The following is a 22,378-nucleotide window of genomic DNA, read 5'->3' on the forward strand; positions in this document are numbered from 1 at the left end:
GGCAGCAGTTAGCCTGAGACCCAATGGACTGCAAAGTGCTTTTTACTTATTTACTTTATTTATTTGAGAGAGAAAGAATAGGAACCCCAGGACCTTCAGCTGCTACAAACAAACTCTAGATGCATGCACCACCTTGTGCATCTGGCTTACTTGGATACTGGGGAATTGAAACTGGGCCCTTTAGCTTTGCAGGCAAGCCCTTTAACTGCTAATCCATCCCTCCAGCCCCCAAAGTGCTTTTTAGACTGAGAACCAGCCTTCCCTAAGGCCCTTCCCTGTGCCAGGTCTTTGTATATAGCTGTCCATTTACTCTCAACAACACAGTGAGGTGTTATGTCAGCAATCCCATTTTACAGGTCAGGAAAGGAAGACCTCAGTGATAAAAATGCATTTCTGGTGCCAGATAGAGTCCTTTTATACCTCCAGAGCCACTTTCCACTCTGCACCAAGAGGCTGACCTCATTATCTTTCTGGGGCATTGGACTTCTGTTAGATCTAGCCAGTTTTGAGATAGGGTCTCATGTAGCCCAGGCTAACCTTCAACTCACTATGTAACAGAGTCTGGCCTTGAACTTCTGGTCCTGTCTTTACCACCTGAGTGCTGGTATTATAAGTGTGTGTCACCATTCTTCGTTCTTACAGTGCTGGAGATTGGACCCAGGGCTTCAGATGTATTAGGAAAGCAGTCTAACTGGAACATCCCAGCCTCCTTTTGTGTGTGCCTCCTGTTTCCTATTGGGATCTTGATATGCAGCCAGTGGCTGAGCCAAAGCTGGAACTGAGCTCCAGGAGTTAGTGCCACTCTGGGATAGGATTTTTGTCAAGGACCCTCATGGTCACAGATGAGCTCCTCTGAATCTCCTGCCTTGGAGCACTGAAGTCTGGGAAATGATATGTGCACATTGCTGGGCCAAGACAGGCAAAGGTTGTGCTTCTCCTACCGCTGTCTCTCCACTGTTGTGGGACATTCCAGGTGCAACTGCAAAATGGAAAGAGGTGATACTAATCTCAATTGTCAACCTGACAGGGTCTAGAATTACCTAAGAGACAAATCTCTGGGCACAGCTGTGAGGGAGTTTCTAGATTAAAGATGTGTGAAGACTTATTCCAACTGTGAGCAGCAACGTCCCGTGGACTGGGGGTCTTGTGCTGAATACAAAGGAGGAAGCAGGCTGAGCATCAGCATTCATCGCCCTCTGCTTCCTGCCTGCGGACGCGGTGTGAGCTGGCCTCTTCATGCTCTTGCCACCTTCCCCACCATGATGGCCTCGATCCTCTCAAATTGGAAGCCCAAATAAACCTTCCCTTCTTTAAGTTCCTTCTCGCCAGTTATTTTGTCACAGCCACAAAGGAAGTAACTAATACAACTGTTACGGACCCAGCTTGGGCTGTGGGTAAGAAGCATACCTTTGTTGAGCTGAGCCACGCGGATTTGAGCTGTGCTTCTGAACATGGCTTGAACCAGCCTGACCCAATGTGGGTGATGGAGAGGCTGAGGACTCAGGCATGACTGCCCTATGTTCTCACAGCTTACCTCAAGAAGATTCTATGAGTGCGCACACACACACACACACACACACCCCTGAAGATACAACCCTATCACAAACACTCATTCCAGCCATTCCATCATCTTGACAGGAAGTAATCAGGTCTTTGATTCCCATCTCACCAACTCCCTGCATGACTGGCCAGCCTGACCCAGATGAGCAAATGACTCAGGATTCAGAGCACACGCTCTGCAGTGAATGTAATATTCAGAGTGAGAATTCCAGTGCCTGTACGTGAGGGTTTCACAATCCTCGTTCCCACAGCAACGGTCCCTGCGCTCCAGTGTAGTTTTCAATATTTCTGCATGTGTGGGGGGGGGGTCATGCAGGAGGGTTGGGACGCTGGCTACAGTGCATGCATGGGGGGGGGAGGAGAGAAAGGGAGAGAGAGATCACGAGAGTGTTTGTATATGAGGACTTCAGTGCAACTCATCATTATGTCTCTAGGTATGAGAACCGCTTTCCCGTGTGTAAAGGCACACACGTTTTCTCCCACACCAGAAGATACTACAGGGCAGGACCCAAGACTGGTTCCTTAGGGTGCCCAGCACAGTGTTTGCTGACTGGCTGGCTGGAAAGAAGGACAAACAGGAAGCTGCCAGCTGCAAAGATGGCCGTCACCAAGGCCGTGCATTACGTTCAAGCCTGGGTCTTAGGTCACGGGCATTGTCCTGTATCTGATCTCAAGAAAGGAGCCTGGCTTTGGGGTTCTGTGACTTCTGTGCTGTAGGAACAAGAGCAGAAGCTACCAGGAGCTCTCTGGTCACCTGAGCCCTCCTTCACAGAGGACGTGGTGCAGCAGGGGCTTGCCTGGCACGATGACCACTTCTGTTAGGCCCCATAACCCCACTGTACGTTGGATCCATTTTGTAACAATATAAATTTATTTGGAAAAAAATCTTTGCTCTTTTTTATCAACATACCCTACATCGTTAAGGTGTCTAGGCATAGAAATATTTCATACATTTTTATTTTAATAATAAAAAATTGGAAACGGAGTGACATTGCCTGTCCATGGGAAAACTGTTGTTTATTCAAACCATGGCATTTTATATGGTTTTTATTAGAAAGAAATAGATACATGTTGGAGGATTTTTCATGCTATATTGAATAGGGGAATCAAAACATGGAGGAGAAAATAGAAAAAGAAAATTTAAGGCTATGCTTTTGAAAATTAATCATATGTAAAATTAGGCATGTAGATGCTGTTAGTCCTAGCACTCAGGAGGCAGAGGTAGGAGGACTGCCGTGAGTTCAAGGCCATCCTGAGACTACATAGTGAAATCCAGGTGGTAAGCCTTGGCTGGAGCAAGACCCTATCTCAAAAAAAAAAAAAAAAAAAAAAAAAAAGGCATGTAGGCAAAGACATAGAAAATATTAAAGCCCTGGGGAATTTCTATTCTTTAAATGAAATAGATGATGATTATAAAAACAAATATACCTGAGACTCCATAGTAAATTCCAGGTCAGCCTGGACCAGAGTGAAACCCTACCTTGAAAAAAACTAAAAAAAAAAAAAACCAAACAAATATAGTAAAAGTAAAGCCCTGGGGATGGGAATGTAATTCAGTTAATAAAGGAAGTCCTGGGCTTGGTCCCCAGCACCCCTGGAATCCCAGAGTGGGTCAGTAGAGGCAGAAGATAAGGAGTTCAAGGTCATCCTTGGCTATGTAGACCAGCGTGAGATACATGAGACCCTGTCTCAAAACAAACAAACAACAACAACCAACACCACAGAAAAGCCTTCTAGTCTAGAGTGTGAGAAAATAGGACTCTTGGGATTATCTTGTGTGACCCAGATCTGTAGGGCACCTGTGGGCATCTAAGAGGCGAGGAACATAGAGACAGGCTAGATACAAAAGGAAGCTGAGACTCCAACATTCCAGGCCAGCATTAGAGCAAACTCAAGTGACAGTGTCAAGTCCCTTCCAGGTCGCAACAAACTAGAAATGTCAGGTAGGTGCCAGCAGTAGCCAGGACAGCCTGTGGCCCCTTGGCTCCATCTCATATGCCGAGAGAAGCATAGGTGTCATAGTGTTGAGTGGGTAGTGGGTGAAGAGCGTTCAGAAGGCAGGGTGGGAAGAGAGAACTAGAAACCAGGAGGTAGAAACTACAAAAAGAACCAGTGTGGGAAGTATAGCATGTGTCACTGCTAGAAGCATATTTTTTATAAGGAAAAAAAGTAGTAGTTTGCAAGTATATATGCCAGCAGCTACAACATCAAACCAAGGTCTGTGGGGCCAGCATTTCTGCTTCTGGGAATATGGCCTGCAGAGCTAGCCCATAGGGCTAAGGGCGTGCTTCAGCGGAACAGCACTGGCCTGGTGTGTGCAAGACCCTCTGTTGGATTGTCAAATCGACCCTCAGCACTGAAGATGAGAGAGAGGCGCGCTGCAAGCTGTCCTCCCTTGATCAGATCAGATCATGGGCCCCTCTTGGATACTGGATGGTTGGAGAGTCCCTTTTCCAGTTGAACCTCTGTCCAACTATGTGACCCAGGCTCACCCACCCACTCTGTGAGCCCCAAGAGATCCCTCTGCAAACCCGAGCATGCTGCGCCGTGTTGCACGTTTGTAGTGAGGGTGGACCGAGGCTTAGTCAGTCATCGCAGGGCCCGCGGGGCAGCCGAGTGCAGACAGCTTCCAGCTGCGTTGTTTCTCATAGTGATAAAACAAAACCAGAGAAACACACCCCTGTCCTCCCCACCTTCAAAAAGCAGGAGACAACTGAATTGTCTGAAAGTCTGAAACCTAGGACAGTAAACATATTTGCCAAAAAATATTTACAGAGGACTTTTAAAGGCGTGGAGGAACGTTTATGACAGGGTGGTAAATGGGTGTAAATTCGTAGGAAGCAGAGTACACAGTTGTGGGTACGGTGTGTGCTCATTCCTAGGTTCAAGTGGGTGAAGGTCTTCCATGGACCCGGAGCAAGCTCCAGTTCATTCTCTTATTGTGTCCTCTCATTGCAGCCTGAGGTTTTCCTCCATTAACACTTGCTGAACTCCATCCCCATGCTGGAAGCTGAGACAGCTATGAAGGGAGATACATGGAAATGGAATGATCTACAGAGTAGAAGCAGCCCAAACATTCTCCCAGCAGCCGTTCCTCCATATCACAGACTCTGCTCCCAGAACATTGCTTTTCATGATTTAAAAGAAGAGCTTTGGAGAAAGACTAGTGATTTAAGCCAGCACCGTTGATCATTAGCCGCGTGATCTTGGGGAAGGTGCTAAGCCCAGCTAGGCTTTAGCTTTCACCTGGCACTGTGCATAATACATGGGCCACACAGGACTGCATTGAGGGGCACCCAGGTGACATCCATAATGTGTTTAGGACCCAACATATGGCAGACGCTGTTATGAACCACCCCCATGCTGAGGCCTGGCCTCCTCTGTTCAGCCCTAAAAGGATGTGTGAGAGCAGTTGACTATCGACTACACAGTCCATACTTGGCATCACTGTAGCTCCCAGGCCCCTTGGCCTCATTTCTCCAAAACAACAACTTCACTCTCCCCAAGGCTACAGTACGCTCTCCTCCTTCCTCATTTTTCTCCTCATGCACATCAGAGCTGCCTCTCATCCACAATTTGGCTATTCCCTTCCCTGGCTCTGCAAACACAGCAGTCCAGTACTCTGTTCCCACATAGGGGATGTAGGCTGTGGTTGCCATGGTACTGGAAGTTTCTCTAAAAGAAAAGGCTTCCAGGCTTGCTCAGTCTGCATCATCTTTGCAACTACCAAACAGTAAGATGAGAACCACTGTTGAGGAAGATATCCAGTGTTGGCCTTACACACACACACACACACACACACACACACACACACACACACACACAGACATGCATCCATCCATGTATACACACCCCACACATACATACTCAGAAAAAAAAGAAAAGAAAAGAAAAATCCCAAGAGGCAGCAGTGAGGCCTGGTCTCCAAGAAGGCCCAACAGACCAGAGATGCTGACTTTCCAAGGGCCTCATCTTCTTGATCCTCCTACCCAAGATTCAAATATGGAGTGATGGAGGAAGAAGTAGTCCAGACCCCTTCTGTCTAGTCTCATTCACAGGGGTTCTTAAGTCAAGATTTGGCATCTGGTGTGTGTGTGCCTGAATATCTTAACAGATCTTAGGCAGCAGAAGCAATGAATTAGAATTAAATACATTCAAAACTCAGTGTAGGCAAATCCCTTCATGTACCCAAATCGAATACTCTTTCTCCTTGTGGGTGTAAAATCCTCACAGGACTGATCACAAGAAAAACTTACCGGGCTGGAGAGGTGGCTTAGCAGTTAAGCACTTGCCTGTGAAACCTAAGGACCCAGGTTCGAGGCTCAGTTCCCCAGGTCCCACGTTAGCCAGATGCACAAGGGGGCGCACGTGTCTGGAGTTCGTTTGCTGGTAGCCCTGGCGCGCCCATTCTCTCTCTCTCCCTCTATCTGTCTTTCTCTCTGTGTCTGTCGCTCTCAAAATAAATAAATAAATTAATTAATTAAAAAAAAAAAAAGAAAAACTCACTTCTGGCCCTCTGTGAACACCCAAGAAAGCCTTGTGGAATCAAGGGGTATGCAAGCATATGCTACGTGATAAATGCATGCATACAGCGTGCAGGTGCATCCAGTATGTGACAGATGCGTGAGCCCATGGATGTCTGGTAGGTGAAAATGCTGATTGACACTAAATGTGCAGGTAAACAGGATGGCCCTATACTTGCAAACATACAGCAAGAAAAAGGCTGGTAAGGAGTCTTCGACACAGCTCTCGGTTTCCAAAGCGTACCTTTATGTGTGCACCCTAGGAACGGTTTCCAAAGCAAGCATTTATGTGTGCACCCTAGGAAACTTCTCTGCTGTGCTCCCGTGCTGCTGTTGTGTAGAGACGTGCCATGCTGGTAACAGGAGAGAAGTGGAAGTAGTTTAGCAGCCATCGGTTGGAAATGCACATATGGTGCTATATCTAGACTGGTGTTGTTCAGTTGAATTCATGCACCAGTTCTGTGCTTCTCTACTTGGGACGAAAGTTCCGTTTGGAATGATATGCCGCATAGAATACTGTCTGCCCGCTCTGCAGCCACAGCACCGTGAACGCACTCGGTCTCATCTGACCGCAAGAGATAAACAGGGCCGGGCCTGGTTAGTCCTCAGATGGGAGAATATCACCCATAGGAAGTTCAGCTCATGCCCTGATCCTCTTCCCCCACCCCTGCTATCATGGATGAGTTTTTGTATAATAAAAACATGAGAGGAAACGATGCAGACACCATGCACTATGGAGGGTGGATGTTTTGGGAGGTGAAAAAAAAAAGGGAAATACTTAAGAATATCTGTATAGTTGTACTTCTAATTAATTATTTCCTCATTAGATCTGAGTAAATATGGCAAAAATGTAAACATTTCAAAGCAGGGCAGATGCCTTAACTGCTAAGCCATCCCTCCAGCCTGAGAATGTGCTTATTGAGAAACCCATCATAGTGATAAAGAGATACAGAGACATTAAGCCACCTGCCCAAGGCCACAGAGTTCAGATATAAACAGCTAGGACTCAAGTTCAAGTTGGTTTCCTGTATCCACTCTTTCAGATAAGGCAGGTTTCCTCAACAAGGGACAGGAGGTAGAAGTTGCATTCTGGGCAGAGGGCACAGCGTGAGCAAAGGCCCAGAGGTAGGATGGGGCCTGTGTGTGTTGGGCTAGATGCTCAAGAGAGAAAAGAAAGGGGGAGAGATTTTCAGAGCTTGGCCCTCTGAATGAAGGCTGGGCTGGGTTTGTGGGCTGGGAGTGCTGGAGGCTGCAACTGCTGGGCCGAGCATCGCCACCCCCGGGGCTGGCCCCCACCCACTGGTTCCAGAGCGCCCTGTGGTGAGGCCTTTCAGGGCTGCTGGGACAGCAGTTTCTGAGGGAACAAAGATGAGTGTGGGCTAGGGATGAATAGTCTCCTTACTGCAGGGGCAATGCCAAGACCCCTCTCAGGTGGCTCAAAACCCCAGGAGAAAGCCACCTTGAAGAAACATGAGTGCCTCCCCATGAAAGAAATCACAGCCCTCCTCGGGCTGGGCCGAAGCCCAGGCTCCCGTGGGTCTGACGGAGCAGCTCTGGCTCAGCAGCCAGGGCCACCGGGCACCGATCCTGTGCCTGTCCTGTTCTATGACCCAGCACCCTCCACCTCCTCTGTTTAAATGTTAAGGGAAGCTGGACAGGCATCCAGGTTCAAAGAGGGACTGGGGAGGATAGGGTTTGCAGTTGGGGGTTGACAGTGTCCAGTGGGTCAGAGTTCGACTGGACCCAGAGAAGGGAGTAGCATCCAAATATCCACACTCAACCATCGTCATATACACCATGTACCTATACACATATACAAATACCCACATGCACCTATCCCTGCTTTGTACACAAGGTGGGTGCACTCAACCATCGTCATATATATAAATACCCACATGCATCTATCCCTGCTTTGTACACAAGGAGAGTGCACTCAACCATCGTCACAGTTACTGAGTGGCTCCAGAATTAGACATCAGGTCTTTCTACATTCAGCCCCACACTTTTAACTATCAGGCCATACAGCTGTCCCACATAGCATTCTGCAAGTCACATTGGGGGTACTGAGTCCTCCAGTCCTTGCCTCTCTGATTTCCTAGTCAGGGAGGTGTTGCTTGCTCATTCTTCTATGGACTCCTTTCCCCCACAGCAGCACAGAAGGCCCTGTCCTGGGGAGGACACTGAGGTGCTTGTTGCTGACTGACAGATATAAGTGCTGTCTGAGCTCAGAACAAATTTCTCTAGTTCTGTGGGAGAAACAGAGGTGAAAAAGAATAAATTTGATGAGTCTAAAGAGCAAGAGGCATTGGGAGGGTCGTAAAGGACAAGCAGGAACTCCAAGGATGAGAAAACAATGGAGATATTCAGCTCGCTGCCCAACAACCCAAGCTAGCTGACAGACACCTGTCCAGATGGTTTATGTGTTGTGATCGGCAGTACTGGCCACTCTCTCTGAAACCACACACACACACACACACACACACACACACACACACACACACACGCCTTTCCCCACCAGTGAGATGATATGGTGAGGATTCTCTGTGCTTCTTGACAAAGACTCAAACCCCAACTGGACTGCTTTGAATGTGTTGTTGCTTGCTCAGCCCCAGAGTGTCTTTGGTCAGTATTTCTCTCTCATGCAAAGCCTATTACATAGGTCTTCAACCTAGGGCTGGCAGCCATCATCAAGGTCAATGGATGATGACGGGGGGAACTTCTGAAGAGATTTAAAGTAGCCATCTCAGGCTCTGGCAACCAGCAACCACTGTTTTGGGTGAGCGTCAGGCTCAGCTAGCTGACCCTGCACCTGCTCACCCCATCCTGCCCTCCCAACCTGCCCCTCTGGCTCATGACTGAGTTTTCAAACTCAGGCGTCCTGGGAAGCAGCAAGGCCAGCTCCACAGAGTTGAACTGGGTGGCTTTTTAATCAGGCTGAGGTGGGTTTGAATGCCTCATTTTTCCTAATACCGGTATATCTGAGCCTCAGAGGATTTTAGCCACACTCTTTCTGGCTGCAGGCTATCAGTCCAGAAAAAGAGGGCGTGGGCACCTGAGCCACATCAATAGTTACCCTGGGGACACACTTACACAATTCCATACTGTAATCACAAGGCTCTGGAAAACATTTCCATAACTCTGTTGGAGCCAAGCCCTGACCTGAACTTCTGAAAAGCCATTTATAGTCTTTATTAATTCCCTGAAGTGTGAAAACTGAAACATTTTTGCTGTAGAGGTGTGAAATATGTAGTCAGGGGCTGCCTAGGGTTCTGCTGAAGGACATTGCATGGAGAACAGTCCATATCACTTACTCCAAGCCACTCCAAGCCTGCTTCTGCCCTGGTTTACAAACCCCTGACAGACTACAACGGCTTTCTGTCCCATCCCTAAAGGCGAGCTGAGGATGAGCACTTCTCACTGAGAATGTGGAGCCAGCAAAGGTGCTCCCACTGCTCCTTGCTTCCGCCTCCTCTTTGTCCTACTAGGGGACAAAGCGGGCACAATCACAGTCACTGTCCCTCCTCATGTCCCAGCTGTGCCACTGAGAACTGGTGGTGTTTTCTATTTTTGTAGTTGCTTTTGGCCTGGACCTCACTCTGAGGGCCAGGCTGACCTTGAACTCATGGCAATCTTCCTGCCTCAGTTTCATACATGCTGGAATTAAGGCATGAGTTACCATGCCCAGCTGTTTTCTGACTTTTCTGTCTAAATGCATGGTAACAACAAACCCAGGAACTGGAGAGAGAAAGGCAGATGGAACCCTGCCCCTCCCAAACAGATATGTTGGAATCTTAATTCCATCTACTCAGAATGTAACCTTAATTAAAGATAAGGTCCTTAGGGGATGGGAAGATGGATCAGCAGGTAAAGGGATTGCAATGTAAGCATGAGGACCCAAGTTCAGATCCCAGCACCCATGTGAAAATGCTGGACATGGTGGCAAGTGCCTGTCATCCCAGCACTGGGGAGGTGGAGACAGGTGGTTCTCTAAGGCTTCCTGGCTAGCTGGTTGAGCCAAATCAGCGGCCTGTAGATTCAGCGAGAGACATCTTTACAAAATAAGATGGAGAGGGACTGAGGAGGGCACCCAATGTCAACCTCTGGCTACCACATGCATTTGCACACATGTGTACCCACACACATATGAACATACATTACATGTGCATGCATACTACACAATGCATATGTGTGTGGTTTTATAGATTATAGTTATCAGGTGAAAATGAGGTCCTGAGGATGAGCCCTAATCCAGCATAACTAGTGTCCCCATAAAACAGAACAGACATATAGCATCCAGGGAAAAATGCCGCGTTAAGATGCAGGCACAAATGGGAATGATGTTTCCACACCCAGGGAAAATGCTGCGTTAGGATGAAGGCAGAAATGCACACGATGATTCCACTAGCCAAAGAAACACCCAAGGTGGCTGGCAAAAATCTGAGAGAGGCATGAAACAGCTGTTTCCCCACTGTCCTCAGAAGGAACCCACGCTGCTGACACCATGATCTTAGACTTGCATATGGTCTCGAACTGTGTGAAAATAAATCTCTTTTCGTGTCATTTAGTCTGTGGGACTTCATTACACAACCCTAGGACACTAAGTCACTCTCCTCTACACACACTTCTGCAACAGAAGTTGACTCTAGGAACAGGAGCTGGCAGGGAGGAGACCAGAGGGACTTCTAGAGAATTCTGGGAGGGAGGGGAAGAACCAGTAAGGTGGGGGAAGTGTGCTACTTCATTTCCAGGTGCCCAGCATCTGCAAGCCCACAAGTGCTTTGTAGGGCTGAGTTTTCGGTTTCTCTGTTGATGTGCCTAGAACTGAGACAGCCCCACAGATGTAGGTGACTAAAAGCTATCCACTCCTGACACCTAAAACACCCCCCTTCAAGGATGAAAGCCTGAGCTGTGTGAAGGTTCTGTCTCTCTGCCTTCCTTTTAATGTGGCTGTTATAGTTTTACAATAAGGATGACTAATGTTTACTTCATGTCTGAATTTTCGCTAGAATTGGCAGGAGTGGTGAGACTTGGTAGAAGTGAGGGTAAGCATCACCTTCACTCCGGGTAAGTCCCTGCCCTTTCCCTGGCCTCAGTTTCTCAATGGTGAAACGGTGGGCTGGGTCTGACCTCGGGGACTGGGACAGGCAACTCTCCCAGCTCTTACTTCTGCCTGTGGGCTGTGCTTTCATCCCTTCCAATGCTGCCACACCATCCTCTCTGCCTCTACCCACCTCTGCTGCCACCAATTAATGAAGTCTTTCCCATACTAGGTGTGTTTTACAAAACAATATAAGAGATTAAATGGTATTGACTTGCACAGTAAGCAAATTACGTCTTTTCCAATTTTTCTGACTACATCAAGAAAAATCTAAATGTGTTATTCTACCAGTCATTAAAACCTATATTTAAAAACAAAACAAAATAAACAAATAAACAAACAAAAACAGAGATAGCTCACTTGGGCTTGGGTATCAGACTGCTTGCTGCCTCCTTTGTTCAGCATTTTGTGTCTATGTATATATCTTTATACATAAAGCTGTGCTGACTGGAGCTGAGAGATGGCTTAGTTAGAAAAGTGCTTGCCACATAAGCATGCAAACCAGATTTTGGGTCTCCAGCACCCACATAAAACCAAGCATGATTTACATGCTTGTAATCCCAGTGTCGGGGAGATGGAGACAGGAGGATGCTTGAAGCTTGCTGGCCAGCCCATGTAATGGAATTGATGCACTCCAGGTAAGATACAAAAAGTAAGGTGGAGAGAAATTGAGGAAGACACTGACATTGATCTCTGGCTTCTACACACAAGTGACAGGTGCACGGATACACAAAACACACACACCACACACAAAACACACACACACACAAACAACAACTGATGATTCTCCATTTGCTCTGGATCAGTTCTAAACCCCGTGATTCGTGCCCCATCCCACCAGCCTCTCTAAGCCTGTCTCCTCCCATCACATCCCTCAGAATCTCCTCTGGCATGCCCACTGGCTCCCACCTCAGAGACCCCGAGACAGCCGTCCCCTTGCCTGGCATGGCCTACTTCCTGCTGTTCGGATTCTCAGCTTGCCTCAGTGCTAGGGTTTCTGTTCAGGTTCTCACATAGGTCTCTGTCCCATGTTGCTTTATTTCTCTAGTTGTACATATTCCTTTCTGAAATGATACTATTTTTGAAAGTTGTTTATGACCTGGCCTTTGTCCCATAACTTCTGTGGCTGGAAAGTGTGCCCACCACATAGAGTAGGGGCTCAGCAAGCCAGTGGTAAAGGTGGAGGAAGAGCTGGCCATGGGGGAGGAGCTGCTGAGCCAAACTCCACATCTGAGGGTTAGGCAAGATGGCGGGCGTCAGAGGCTCCGCCTGTGGGAGATTTCCAACCCTGGTCTCCTTCCTACCAGCCTTCTGTAGACTGAGCCAGCCGGCTTTCATACACTGAGAAAGATACGAAGGAATGATAGAATTACATCACCAGGCAACCAGCAGCATAACTGATTCAGGCAAGAAATCCACAGTGTTACATGCAGAGAGCAAAGGTTTGAGGGGACCAAAGTGTACATAGTTATTTATATATACTCAAAGGATCTATCTATAAAGTGCATGTCACTTCCAAAGAAGAGCAAGCTTAGTGGAGCAACCCAGCAGACAGACAGCACCTTAGCCAGGTGGTCAGTTAGACCACCAGTGATGGGAATGACGATCCCTCAAGCCTCCTGATAGAGTGCTCCAGGAAATACAGGCATCAGTCTATGACACTCTTGCCCAGAAATGCTTGATTAGAAGTCAATCATGAGGACACACCTGATAGACAGTGTGGTGGTTTGATTGAGGCGTCCCCCATAAACTTAGGTGTTCTGAATGCTAGGTTCCCAGCTGATGGAGATTTGGGAATTAACACCTACTGGAGGGAGTGTATTGTTGGGGACGGGCTTATGAGTGTTATAACCAGTTCCCCTTTGCTAGTGTTTGGCACACTCCCCTGTTGCTATGGTCCACCTGATGTTGGCCAGGGGGTGATGTCCACCCTCTGCTCATGCCATCATTTTCCCCTGCCATCGTGGAGCTTTCTCTCGAGTCTGTAAGCCAAACTAAACCTCTTTTTCCCACAAGTTGCTCTTGGTCAGGTGATTTCTACCAGAGATGCGAACCTGATTGCAACAGACAGGATAAGAGACACTTTATGGAATAACTAAATAACTTTTTCTGTTTTTTTTTTTTTTTTTTTTGGTTTTTCCAGGTAGGGTCTCACTCTGGTCCAGGCTGACCTGGAATTAACTCTGTCATCTCAAGGTGGCCTTGAACTCATGGCAATCCTCCTACCTTTGCCTCCTGAGTGCTGGGATTAAAGGCGTGCACCACCATGCCCAGCTTTGGAATAACTATTCTATGTGCTTTGGTGCCATCGAAGAGCAAGCAAATCTTATGTGTCATTCTAGAATGCAATAGAATAGAATAGAGACATGAAAACTAAATTCAGCACATTAAGCAAATTTTTTTTTTTTTTTTTTTTTTGGAGATCATTGGAATGAATGGAAAACTCAGATTGAAGCCTATAGACTATTCAATATTGTATCAATGCTAGTTTCCTGATTTTGGTAAATATTCTATGGTTTGATAAGAGACATGGCCTTGTTTCATGGACATGGTAGTGCATACTTGTAGTCTCAGCACTTGCAAGACCAAGGGAGAAGAGACTGCTTGAGCCCATGAACTTGTTACGAGCAGCCTGGGCAGAACTGCAGGACTGAGACACCATCTCAGAGCAGAACAGAGGGCTGGAGAGATGGCTCAGCACTTAAGGCACTTGCCTGCAAAGCCTGAGTACCCAGGTTCAATTCCCCAATACCCACATAAAGCCAGATACTCAAGGTGGCACATGCACCTGGATTTTGTTCATTGCAGTGGATAGAGACTCTGACAAGCCCATTCTTTCTCTCCCTTGCTTTCTAACTACTTCTTTCTCTCACTGTCTGAAATAATATTTTAAAGCAAGCCCAGGGACTTCGGGTTAAGATGGTGGCATAGGAACCACACCAAAGCAGCCTAAGGGAGAAAAAGAAAAAGAAGAAGAAAAAAAACAGCAAAATAAATAAAATCTTCTACTAAAAGGTGAAGGTATATAAGAAATCACCAACCATAGCAGAGAAGCAGGAGAGATCCAGAGCATCTAGACACCACAGAAATAGCCATAAATGGCTCCAGCAGTGGCAGCCCCAGATCTAAGCAGCCACAGCCGCCAGGCTTGGCCCGAGCTTCAGGAAAAGTCAGCTGAGGAGATTTTCCATTCATACCAGCCTCCTGGCAAACTCAAGAAACATGAAGGGGAGGACAGCAGGGAGCAGTGGAGCTGCTCATGAAACTCATAAAGAAGACTGCGAGGACCAGCAAGAGAACTTCAGCCACCATCCACACCTTCCCTCCCCTCCCCCGCCACCAGCACGGGCACCAGCAAGCACCAGAGACCTGGGGAAGGGAGCTCACCTACACAGCACCCAACACAAGCTTGCAGAACAGTGACCCACCAACCCAGCCAGCCCACCTGAGCCCACAGCACAACAAAGAATGATCCAAGCGGGCACGCAGCATAACTGACACCAAAGCCATCCCAAAACGTACCTGGGATTACACCAGGTCAGTACCCGCCAAATAAGCCTGGTATACAAGCTGGAATCAGAAGGGCTAATTGCACCTTCCATGTAAATCTGATCAATGGTTGGATTTGCCATTCTTAAATAAGCTATATTTTGGGTGTGTCATTTGTTGTTTCCTGATTTATAGTGGCTTTGTCTCCTTTTCTGTTGTTCATTGGGGTAGGGACACAAGCTGACCTTGAAATCCTCTACAGACCAGAAATCTCAGCCTCCTAGTTGACAGGATTAAGGGTGTGGGGCAACACACATCCTTAGGGACTGTGACTTTGTTAGAGGATCTGTTTGTCATAATACCTACTCTTGCATAAATACTCTGTGGCTGGTTTTCACTGAATGTGTATATTGTTTAGTTATTTTTAGAATTTGCCTGTATTTTGTTCCACCGGGCCTATTAGAATACTCTTACAGCAGGCAAACCCAACACCTAGTGTCATTTTTGTGGTTACTCTATTTTATAAGCCACACCTAGCACCTTATGCTCCTACCCTGAAGATATATAATGTCAGATTGATTGATACGTCTAATAATACTGCAGATAATTAGAAAACCCAAGCATTAAATTAATCCAAGATGCAAAAATCTCTGTTATAATACAAGAAACACAAAAATATCAAGACATTATAAATTCACCAAAAATTATAAATCCATCAGAAATGACCTCCAATGTGACTGATTTAGAGGAAGTGCCTGAGAAAGATTTCAAAAGGATGATTATAAATATGCTCAATGAAATCAAAGGAATCAAAAAAGACATGGAAAACCAATTTAATGAAATAAGGAGGTCAATAAAAGACATGAACAAGGAAATAAAAGTAATAAAGAAAAACCACTCAGAAATACTGGCAATGAAGAACACAGTCAGGGAAATAAAAAACTCTGTAAAAAAATCTCACCAGTAGAATGGATGAAAGAGAGGACAGAATATCTAAACTAGAAGACCAGGTGGCAGATCTAATATAGTTCAACAAAGAAAACGACCAACTCATAAGAAGGTATGAATTTCAAGATAGTCAGGGCACTATGAAAAGATCAAGCATAAGAATTCAGGGTATAGTAGAAGGAGAAGAATTTCACTCTAAAGGCATAGTAGGGATTTTTAACAAAATCATAGAAGAAAACTTCCCCCAAATTGGGAAAAAGAGATGCCAATGTAGATACAGGAAGCCTTTAGAACACCAACCAGACAAAACCTGGAAAGAACCTCTCCTCACCATATTATAATTAAACTTCCAAACCAAAGAAAATATATTGAAAGCAGTTAGAGAGAAAAATCAAGTCATATACAAAGGCAACCCCATCAGGATTACAGCAGATTATTCAACACAAACTTTAAAAGGGCTTGGAATGACATATCCCAAGTTCTGAAAGATAACAACTGTTAACCAAGGTTACTTTATCCTGCAAAGCTATACATCCAAATAGATGGAGAAATAAGGACATTCCACCACAAAAGCAGGCTAAAGGAATATTTGAAGACAAAACCAGCTCTACAGAAAATACTTGAAAGAATCCTCCATGCTAAAGAGAAAGAAAAGCACACATTTAAGGAACCTGGAAAAAACAAACTGTACTCACATACTAGTTAATACAAGAGAGCAAAGGTAAAATCAGAAGAACTACAAAACAGGAAAAATAGCAAAAAAAAATATACACCTTTCAATAATAACTCTTAATATCAAGGGCCTCAATGCCCCAACCAAAAGACACAGTTTTGCAGACTGGGTTAAAAAGCAGGATCCTTCAATTTGTTGCCTCCAAGAAATTTGCCTTTCCAGAAAGATGGACACTATCTTAGGGAGAAAGGCTGGAAAACAGTGTTTCAAGCAAATGGGCCTAAAAAGCAAGCAGGGGTCACTCCTAATATCTGTCAGGGTAGACTTCAGACCAATATTAGTTAGGAAAGTTAAGGGAGGTCACTTTATATTGATAAGGGAACACTCCAATAGAGGACATTATAATCCTAAACATATATGCACCTAATATGGGGGCTCCCAACTTCATCAAACAAATGCTATTAGAACTACAGTCACAGAAAACACTAAACACAGTTATAGTGGGTGACATTTCATCCAAATGCTGCAGAATACACATTCTTTTCAGCAGCACATGGAACATTCTCCAAAGTACACCATAAATAGGACACAAAGCAAATCTTAACAAATACAGGAAAATTGAAATAATCCCTTGTGCTCTCTCTGATCAAATGGGATCAAGCTACAAATCAATAGCAATAAAATCTATAGAGCATACTCAAAATCATGGACACTAAACAACACACTACTAAATGATGAATGGGTCAATGAAGAAATCAAGAAGGAAATTAAAAAATTCATAGAATCAAATGATAATGAGAACACAGCTTACCAAAACTTTTGAGACACAATGAAGGCAGTCATAAGTGGGAAATTTATAGCTTTAAGTGCCTATAGTAATAAATTAGAAAGGTTGCAAGTAAACAACTTAATGCTTCACCTTAAAGCCTTGGAAAAAGAACAAGGCAAACTGAAAATCAGTAGAGGGGAAGAAATAATGAAAATTAGAGCAGAAATTAATGAAATAGAAACCATAAAACAATCCAAAGAATCAATGAAACAAAGAGTTGGATAAACAAGATTGATAAAAACCTTAGGAAATATGACCAAAAGAAAGAGAGAAGAGACAGAAATTAATAAAATTAGAGATGAAAAAAGCACTGTCACAACAGATACCAGAGAAATTTAAAAAATCATGGGGACATACTATAAGAACATATAATATACTACACTAAGTTTGAAAATCTGAAAGAAATGGATGATTTTCTTGATTCATATGACCTACCAAAATTGAATCAAGATGAGATTAACCACTTAAATAGACCTGTAACAAGTATGGAGTTAAGCAGTTATAAAAAATATCCCGTGCTTGCTTCGGCAGCACATATACTAAAATTGGAACAATACAGAGAAGATTAGCATGGCCACTGTGCAAGGATGACACGCAAATTCGTGAAATGTTCCATATTTGAAAAAAAAATGCTGGGTGTGGTGGTGCACGCCTTTAATCCCAGCACTGGGGAGGCAAAGGTAGGAGGATCGCTGTGAGTTCGAGGCTACCCTGAGACTACAGAGTGAATTCCAGGTCAGCCTGGACCAGAGTGAGACCCTACCTCAAAAAACCAAAACAAAAATCCCAGCTAAAAAGTCCAGGCCTAGATGGATTCACTGGTGAATTTTACCAGACCTTCATGGAAGAACTAACACCAATGTTGCTCAAACTTTTCCATAAAATAGAAAAGGAAGGAATTCTACCAAACTCCTTTTATGAAGCTAGCATCACCTTGATATCAAAACCAGACAAAGACAGAACAAAAAAAGAAAATTACAGACCAATTTCCCTTGTGACATAGACGCAAAAATTCTCAACAAAATATTGGCAAAGAGAATACAAGAATATATCAGAAAGATCATTCACCCCTACCAAGTAGGCTTTATCCCAGAGATGCAGGGATGGTTAAACATACGCAAATTGATAAATGTAATACATTATGTAAATGAACTGAAGGACAAAATATGATCATCTCATTAGATGCAGAAAATCATTTGACAAAATCCAACATCCTTTCATGAAAAAGTCCTACAAAAACTGGGAATAGAAGGAACATATCTCAACATAATAAAGGCTATTTATAACAAACCTACAGCCTATATCACACTAAATGGAGAAAAACTTGAAGGTTTTCTGCTAAAATCAGGAACAAGACAAGGGTGCCCACTGTCCCCACTTTTATTTAATATAGTACTGGAAGTCTTAACCATAGTAATAAGGCAAGAGACACACATAAAAGGGATACAAATTGGAAAGGAAGAGATCAAGTTATCATTACTTGCAGATGATATGATTCTATACATAAAGGACCCTAAAGATTCTACCTGCAACTGTTATAGCTGATAAACACTTAGCCATGTAGCAGGATACAAAATAAACACAGAAATCAGTAGCATTCCTATATGCTAAAGACAAACACACAGAGGATAAAAAAGCAAGTGAGGTGTGGTGGTGCACACCTTTAAGCCCAGCCCTTGGGAGGCAGAGGTAGGAGGATCACCATGAGTTCAAGGCCACCTTGAAACTACATCGTGAATTCTAGGTCAGCCTGGACTAGAGTAAGACCTTACCTCGAAAATAAATAAATAAATAAAAATGCAAAATCAAAACATACTGTAGTATTTAGGAGTCTACCACTTACTCTCAAATGTTTAGGAACATAGTAACAGATAACAGAAGAATGGACATTGAGAGGAAATACAACATATGAGATGAACTGAACAATGGGAGTCTGAGTGAAGTATATGTGGAATTTCTTTGTAGTATTCTTATAGTTTTAGTTAAGTCTTAAGTTACACTGACATGACAAAACTTCAAAGATAAGGCATGGAGATGGCTCAGTGGTTTAAGGGCACTAGATTGCAAAACCTGCTCATCCAGGTTCAATTCCCAAGCCACCCACTTAAGCCCGATGCAAAAAGTGGCGCAAATGTTCATTTGCAGGGGCAAGAGACCCTGTTCCCCCCCCCAAGCACACACACACACACACACACACACACACACACACGCACACTCACGCACGCACACACACATACAGTCAAAACGAAACAAAAAAGAGGAAGAGAGAAAGAGACAGGAAGGAGAGGAGAAAGGAAACTTTGGAGCAAATGTGGAATGAGCCTGAGCACGGAGGCTGCACAGGCCTTCAGCTGGCGGGCAAGCAGAGCCCAGCTCACCTAGGAGTACAGGGGTCACGCGGACCCAGCGCCACCAGCCCACCTGCCATGGAGGTGGGGCGCTGAACATGGCCTAGGACACGCTTTGCTGGGCAGTGCGGGGAGGAGCCACGTTTGGGTTAGGACCTGCCTTCCCACCCTCTTCCTTGACCCTGAGCCGCACCCTTCCTCCTTCCCTCCTTTAGCAGAGGGGCGCACTGGGCCGCAGCTCTCTGAGGTTCCTTCCATTTTGGATATTCTTAAATTTCCAGAAAAACCTGTCTGAGCAGTGAGCACGTTTCTCCAAGGGGCTTAATTCATCTAATAGCGTTTCCTGGAAAGAAGAGAAGGAAGGTCGGGGTGCTGGGCAGAGTGGGGAATGGGCCTCTCTGGCGGCCCGGCAGTGTACCCTCTCCTCTGCCCCTCACCACAAGCACCCAGGCACCCCTCCCGGAAGAGGTGAACACCCTAGTCAAAAGTACACTGGCATGCAGATAAAACACTTCCTACTAACCCCTTTGAGAAAGAGGCAGCAGGTGGGTGGGGGTCAGTGTCCAGCAAGTGACCCTGGTCCTAGGCCTGTCCCCGAGACTGCTGGCGTGGCTTGGTTTTGCAGGAGCCCTGAAGAAGATGCTGTGTCCCAGATGCTGCAGGTGACTTCCAGGCTGAGTAGGGTGCTCAGATGGGGTCCCCAGCAAAACTCTCGGTTCTGAGGCTCCTCCTCAAACTGTCACAGCCTGTGTCCCCTCACCCTAGCCTTTGACCTCAGTCCCATACAGACTTGCCAGCATCTGCTGGCACTGCCTGGAGATTGCAGCCAGGCCGCAGTTAGGAGGGAGGTCAGGGGCAGGCTGGAAACTTAGAGGCTGCAAACTTAGAGGCTGCATCTTCTAACAGGCTGTCACCACGCAATTCTTGGAGACAGACCGCGGGCACCCTCTCTTCCAGAGGAAAGCAAGTGTTCACTTCCCCATGGTGAGGATTCTGTCCCAAATCTCTCAGGGATGCCAGGCCAACCCGAACGTCTGCTCAACAGTCTGTCAGCCTGGCATGTTGCCTTTTTGTCATGTGCCATTTCCAAACTGGAGGCTGGCAGGCCAGCAGAGCCTACAAAATGGTGTGGGGAAAGCTGCACTCTGTTCTCTCTCTGCTGCTCGGTGAGCTCTGTCCCAGCCCTGGCCCAGCAGTGGCTGTGGGAGTCTCCTGGCATCCCAAGACACCTGGTATTTCCCCAGTGTCACAACTAACATTTCATGGAGCCTCATCCCAGCCCTAGGCACTGAGCATCACTGCTAGCCCCTGCTGTACGGCTGGGGAAACGGGGGCTCAGACTGGCTGAGCCCAGCTGATGATGCATGAGTGAGATGGGGTAAGTCCCCAGAGAGTGGAGGAGCCGTTCCTGCAGAGATCCTGACATAGGTGGGGTACCCTACCCAATTTCCTGGGCTGGGAAACAGTGCTGAATTTGGAGCTAGCATCCATTTAAAACTTGGGCCTCTAAGAGTGAGTGGTTCAGCCTAGGAGAGGTCATTTCACTTCTCTGGGGGCTAGATCACCCCATTAGTAAATAGGGATTATCTTTCCTCACGGGGATTTGAGAAAAAGAAAGCATTTTTATGCATCTACAGAGTACCTCACCAGAGGCCAGTATTCTTGTCATTGCCTGGGTAATACCTGTAAATGTTCCCTTTGGGGTGGTGTTTTCATGGAAGCCTCCTGACACACCAGTTTGCACAAGATCCTACTCCCAGCTGCTTTGATAATTGTGATCCCAGCCGCCCAAAATGATCCCTGCCACCAATGGAGCTATCCTGATCCTTTTGAAATTGTAATCCCACAAGAAGTTGCAAAAGTAGTGCTAAGAAATGCCAAGTCCAGAACTCGGTACATGCAACAACCAGAAACTACAACTCAGTTGACTAAAGGACATGCTTTCTTGGACACCACCAGCACAGTCTACATTCATTTTTAGAACACCTTTGCAGGGGCTGGAGAGATGGCTTAGCAGTTAAGGCACTTGCCTGCAAGTCCTAAGGACTCATGTTCAACTCTCCAGGTTCGACATAAACCAGATGCACAGTGACAAAAGCATGCAAGATCACACATGCGCACAAGGGGGCACACACATCTGGAGTGGCTGGAAGCCCTGGCATGCCAATCCTCTCCCTCCCTCTCTCTCTCTCTCTCTCTCACACACACACACACACACACAAACACATACACACACACATACACGCACACAGAAAGGTCAGTCTGTTGGGCTTGCCTCAAAACAAACAAACAGGGCTGGAGAGATGGCGTAGTGGTTAAGCGCTTGCCTGTGAAGCCTAAGGACCCTGGTTCGAGGCTCGATTCCCCAGGTCCCACGTTAGCCAGATGCACAAGGGGGCGCACGCGTCTGGAGTTCGTTTGCAGAGGCTGGAAGCCCTGGCGCGCCCATTCTCTCTCTCTCCCTCTATCTGTCTTTCTCTCTGTGTCTGTTGCTCTCAAATAAATAAATAAATAAAAATTAAAAAACAAAACAAAACAAACAAACAAACAAATACCATTGTGGCCCAGTGTGGTGGTTCATGTCTCTGATCCCAGCACTTGGAGGCAGAAGTAGGAGGATCACCATGAGTTCAAGGCCAACCTAGGACTAACAGATTGAGCTCTAGGTCAGCAAAGGCTAGAGTGAAACCCTACCTCAAAAAAAGAAAAACCAAGGCAGGGGTGGTAGCACATGCCTTTAATCCCAGCACTCGGGAGGCAGAGGTAGGAGAACTGTGGTGAGTTCAAGGCCACCCTGAGATTACATAGTGAATTCCAGGTCAGCCTGGACTCAAAGACCCTACCTTGAAACAACAACAAAATAATAAGAATAAGTAATATTAATAAACTCTGTATCTAATGTTTTCTTGC

General features: G+C 45.8%; 1 protein-coding gene and 1 non-coding gene across 2 annotated transcripts in view; one reads left to right on the plus strand and one right to left on the minus strand.

The window, feature by feature from the left end:
* Cd6 (CD6 molecule) overlaps positions 1-19,568 on the minus strand; it is a 33,154-nt gene extending 13,586 nt beyond the window's left edge. Inside the window, exon 1 of the mRNA XM_045138800.1 lies at positions 19,499-19,568. Within this exon, the coding sequence (XP_044994735.1) occupies positions 19,499-19,568 (70 nt within the window). The remainder of the gene's footprint in view (positions 1-19,498) is intronic.
* LOC123458157 lies at positions 17,636-17,742 on the plus strand. The gene has a single exon (XR_006635455.1). It is a non-coding gene; the product is annotated as a U6 spliceosomal RNA (small nuclear RNA).
* Positions 19,569-22,378: the final 2,810 nt, after the last annotated feature.

This window comes from Jaculus jaculus, chromosome 1, assembly GCF_020740685.1.
Source record: "Jaculus jaculus isolate mJacJac1 chromosome 1, mJacJac1.mat.Y.cur, whole genome shotgun sequence".
Classification (NCBI taxonomy): Eukaryota; Metazoa; Chordata; class Mammalia; order Rodentia; family Dipodidae; genus Jaculus; species Jaculus jaculus.